The sequence below is a fragment of the Micromesistius poutassou genome, assembly GCF_964030765.1.
Source record: "Micromesistius poutassou genome assembly, chromosome: 7".
Lineage (NCBI taxonomy): Eukaryota > Metazoa > Chordata > Actinopteri > Gadiformes > Gadidae > Micromesistius > Micromesistius poutassou.
In genome coordinates, this window is record NC_140277.1 from 7,926,942 (window position 1) to 7,930,110 (window position 3,169).

Consider the following 3,169-nt stretch of genomic DNA (forward strand, 5'->3'; position numbering starts at 1 on the left):
AAAGTGAGCATCTGAATTAATTTAAGTTCAAGTACATATCGAACTAAAACTTATGTAACTTATGTAAAATATTATTTCCGGCCTTGCCATTTGGTCTGGTAAAGAGATGAATTGTTAGGGTGTTTTATCACCCGAACAATTCATTTATATTCAAAGGGCCTTACAGGCATAGAAAACATACATTCGCCGTCACCAAGATGTTAAAAGTCCAATAGAAAAATACAAAGTTTTTAAAGTGTAAATAACCCCAAATTCGCCTACGAGTTTAGAAAATGCTTTCAGTATTCGGAAGTAGAAGACTTCTTGTATTTTCGAGACTCCTCCACGTTTAACAACTTTATACATTTTAATCCAAAATACAATGAGGCTCCAGGGCACTTTCAACAAAAAAATGAATTTTTGGCTTGTATGATTTTGTAAAAAGAACTCTACAGTCTAAGATGAGGCTAACCTTCTCCCCGGTCTCCCCCCCCCCCCCCCCCCCCTGGTCTCCCCCTGGTCTCCCCAGCCCCCAGCACCAGGGCCGGCTCAGCCTGGACCTGAGCCAGCAGAAGCGGGGAGGGGACTATGTGGAGGCGTCCTCCGCCACGCGCACCGGCCGGGCCTCTCACGGTACAAACTCACTGCCATCCAGCGCACGCCTCGGTCAGTCCCACGCACTCACGTGCCCCCGCCGCACGCGTGAGCACATTCTGCCATTCATTCTGTCACTCATTCATTCATTTGTGCTCGTGAGCACACACACACGCTCGTTGCGTGCGTGCACATTCCCACACGCTGCGGGATGGATTGTTGACGTGGCTTTTGTTGCACTTTTTCCTTCTCTTTCTCTCTCTTTCTGTGTCTCTCAACCCCATATTCTCTCTGTATCTTCCTTCCGCCCACCAGGCTCCTCCAACAACGTGGGGTACCGTACAGAGAGGATCAAGATCCCCTCCACCCCCCGCTACCCTCGCTCTATGCTGGGCTCAGACAGAGGTACAGTACCCTGCTGTGCTACAATACCATGCTACTGCGGTTTTAAAAGCACAGATTTAAAGCACTTATTACATTGATCCCAGAGGAGATGGCTCTGCTCAACACGTTCAAGTATATGTGTAATATATTTGTATATAGTTGAATGAAATGCACTATGGGTAGGTGTTCGAAGTACTTGAGATGACTCCACTACTATGGTACTACTACTGTTCTTGCTTTCGCATAGTATGTCGTTTGGAGTAGCTTGAGATGCCACTACTGGACGACACGTCCTCAACAGGCTATTAATTTATGTTCATTTCGTTCTATTTTGTTTGTATTGCCTCCGACATGGAGCAGGATACTGATTGGAGGGACACAAACCGTAGCCTTAAAAGCCCACACAGAGCAGTAGAGGCGGTAGCATGGTGGATACACCCTGCCTATGTGTGACTGTTTCCATGTTCCGGGCCTTGTGTCACTCTCAGCAGACCCTGTGTACCCCTTAACTTTATTCTCTCACTTGCTCCCCCTTTCGCTCTTTCTTTCTCTCCTATTCTCTTGCTCTCATTCTCGCTTTCTCTCTCTTTTGCTCGCTCTCTCTCTCTCTCTCTCTCTCTCTCTCTCTCTCTCTCTCTCTCTCTCTCTCTCTCTCTCTCTCTCTCTCTCTCTCTCTCTCTCTCTCTCTCTCTCTCTCTCTCTCTCCATTTCTTATTCATCCCAGGCTCTCTCTCCCACTCGGAGTGCAGCAGCCCCAGTCTCATCACACCCCCCCAGTCGCCTCTCAACCTCGAGACCTCCTCCTTTGCCAGCAGCCAATCGCAGGGCTCCATTTCCACCTTGCCCCGGATCTCCGTCAGCCCCCTGCCAATGGGAGAGCGCCGTAAAGACAGGTACGGCAGGTAACTTGCAGAGCTTAAAAACAGAGTTTTCAGGCAGGCTATAGGGTACAGTTAATATATAGTTATATGTACTGTACATTGGGATGGAGTGACTTCAGTCAAATCAGGACGGAACAGCTCACAGTTGTTTTGCAGCCGTGTGATCCTGTACGGTTCTTTATCACACGGGGTGGGATGGTTGCTTGGTTGCTAGGCAACTGGTTTTCTGTGGTGGTCAGAGATATCTCTGTTCCTCCTCTCATCAAGAGTCCATTTGAAATGCAGGGCTCTGGGGAAAATTCCCTCACACTTTAAGAGACCTGCTCGCGGGAGGGATTGGGATCTGCCAAATGTGTGGCTGTCCCATCCTCCCTCTCCCTTTCTTCTCTTTTTTCTATGTCCTGCAGTCTGCCGTGTTAGATCTCTCTTCTGTGTTCCTGTGTGCGCGCTTGTGTGTTTGTGTGTGATATATCGATGTCCACTCGTTCACGTCTTCTCTGCTGCTTCCTTCACCGTTTTTGTGTCCTCTTCCTTTCCTTCCTTTCCTTTCCTCTTTCTGCGTCTTCTTTTGCTCCGCCAACCTCTCTGTCTCCCACCTGTATACTCCTCCTCCTCCTCCTCCTCCTCCTCGGCCAGACCACTGTATCGTAACCGATCTTTCCTCAGGCTCCCTCTGGCTGCTAGGCCACGGTTCTCCTCTCTCAGGAGCCTCAGGTTCGTTGTTGCCCTAGCAATAAAAGGAATATCCTCAATCATCTCCCCCCCCCCCCCCCCCACACACACACAGACACAGACACACATCCCTACTCCAATCCAATATCAATGGTGCACCAGTGATATTGTGGTGGAAGCTTCAAGGCACTATGTGGCAATCCTTCCCACCCTCCCTCCTTCTCCACCGGCCCCAAACCAATGATGCGTGGTCCGGTCACCCGATTGCTAATTCACGTGATGCTGTGTAATTACACTTACATAGCATGCTGTTGCTAGCATGCTAACTGGCGCTGCACAGATGCCCTCCCTTTATCCCTTTATAGCTCTCATTCTATATGGTATCTGAATGTTTAATGGTAATAGGCTGTCCTTTATGCTGCTTTAGGGCCAACTCCATCCCAGAAAGCCTCACGAGAATCCCAATGTTGCATGCTCAACCAATACATATATAAACGTGTATATATATGGGTGTATATTTATGTTACAAGCCAAGCTAAATCATTGAGTCTGCCTTTATATACAGTATTCATGTCATGCATTACAATTCAGTCCTCTGCTTCCTTGGTTGCTGAACACAGTTTCACTTTGGCTGCTAATCCCCTCCTCTGTCCCTTCTT

General features: G+C 48.3%; 1 protein-coding gene across 1 annotated transcript in view; it reads left to right on the plus strand.

Moving 5' to 3' along the window:
* Positions 1 to 3,169, plus strand: part of LOC311350502 (disks large homolog 5-like) — a 46,007-nt gene that overhangs the window by 28,715 nt on the left and 14,123 nt on the right. The window contains 3 exon segments of the mRNA XM_084470521.1: positions 509 to 645; positions 889 to 978; positions 1,682 to 1,850. Of these exon segments, the coding sequence (XP_084326647.1) occupies positions 509 to 645; positions 889 to 978; positions 1,682 to 1,850 (396 nt within the window).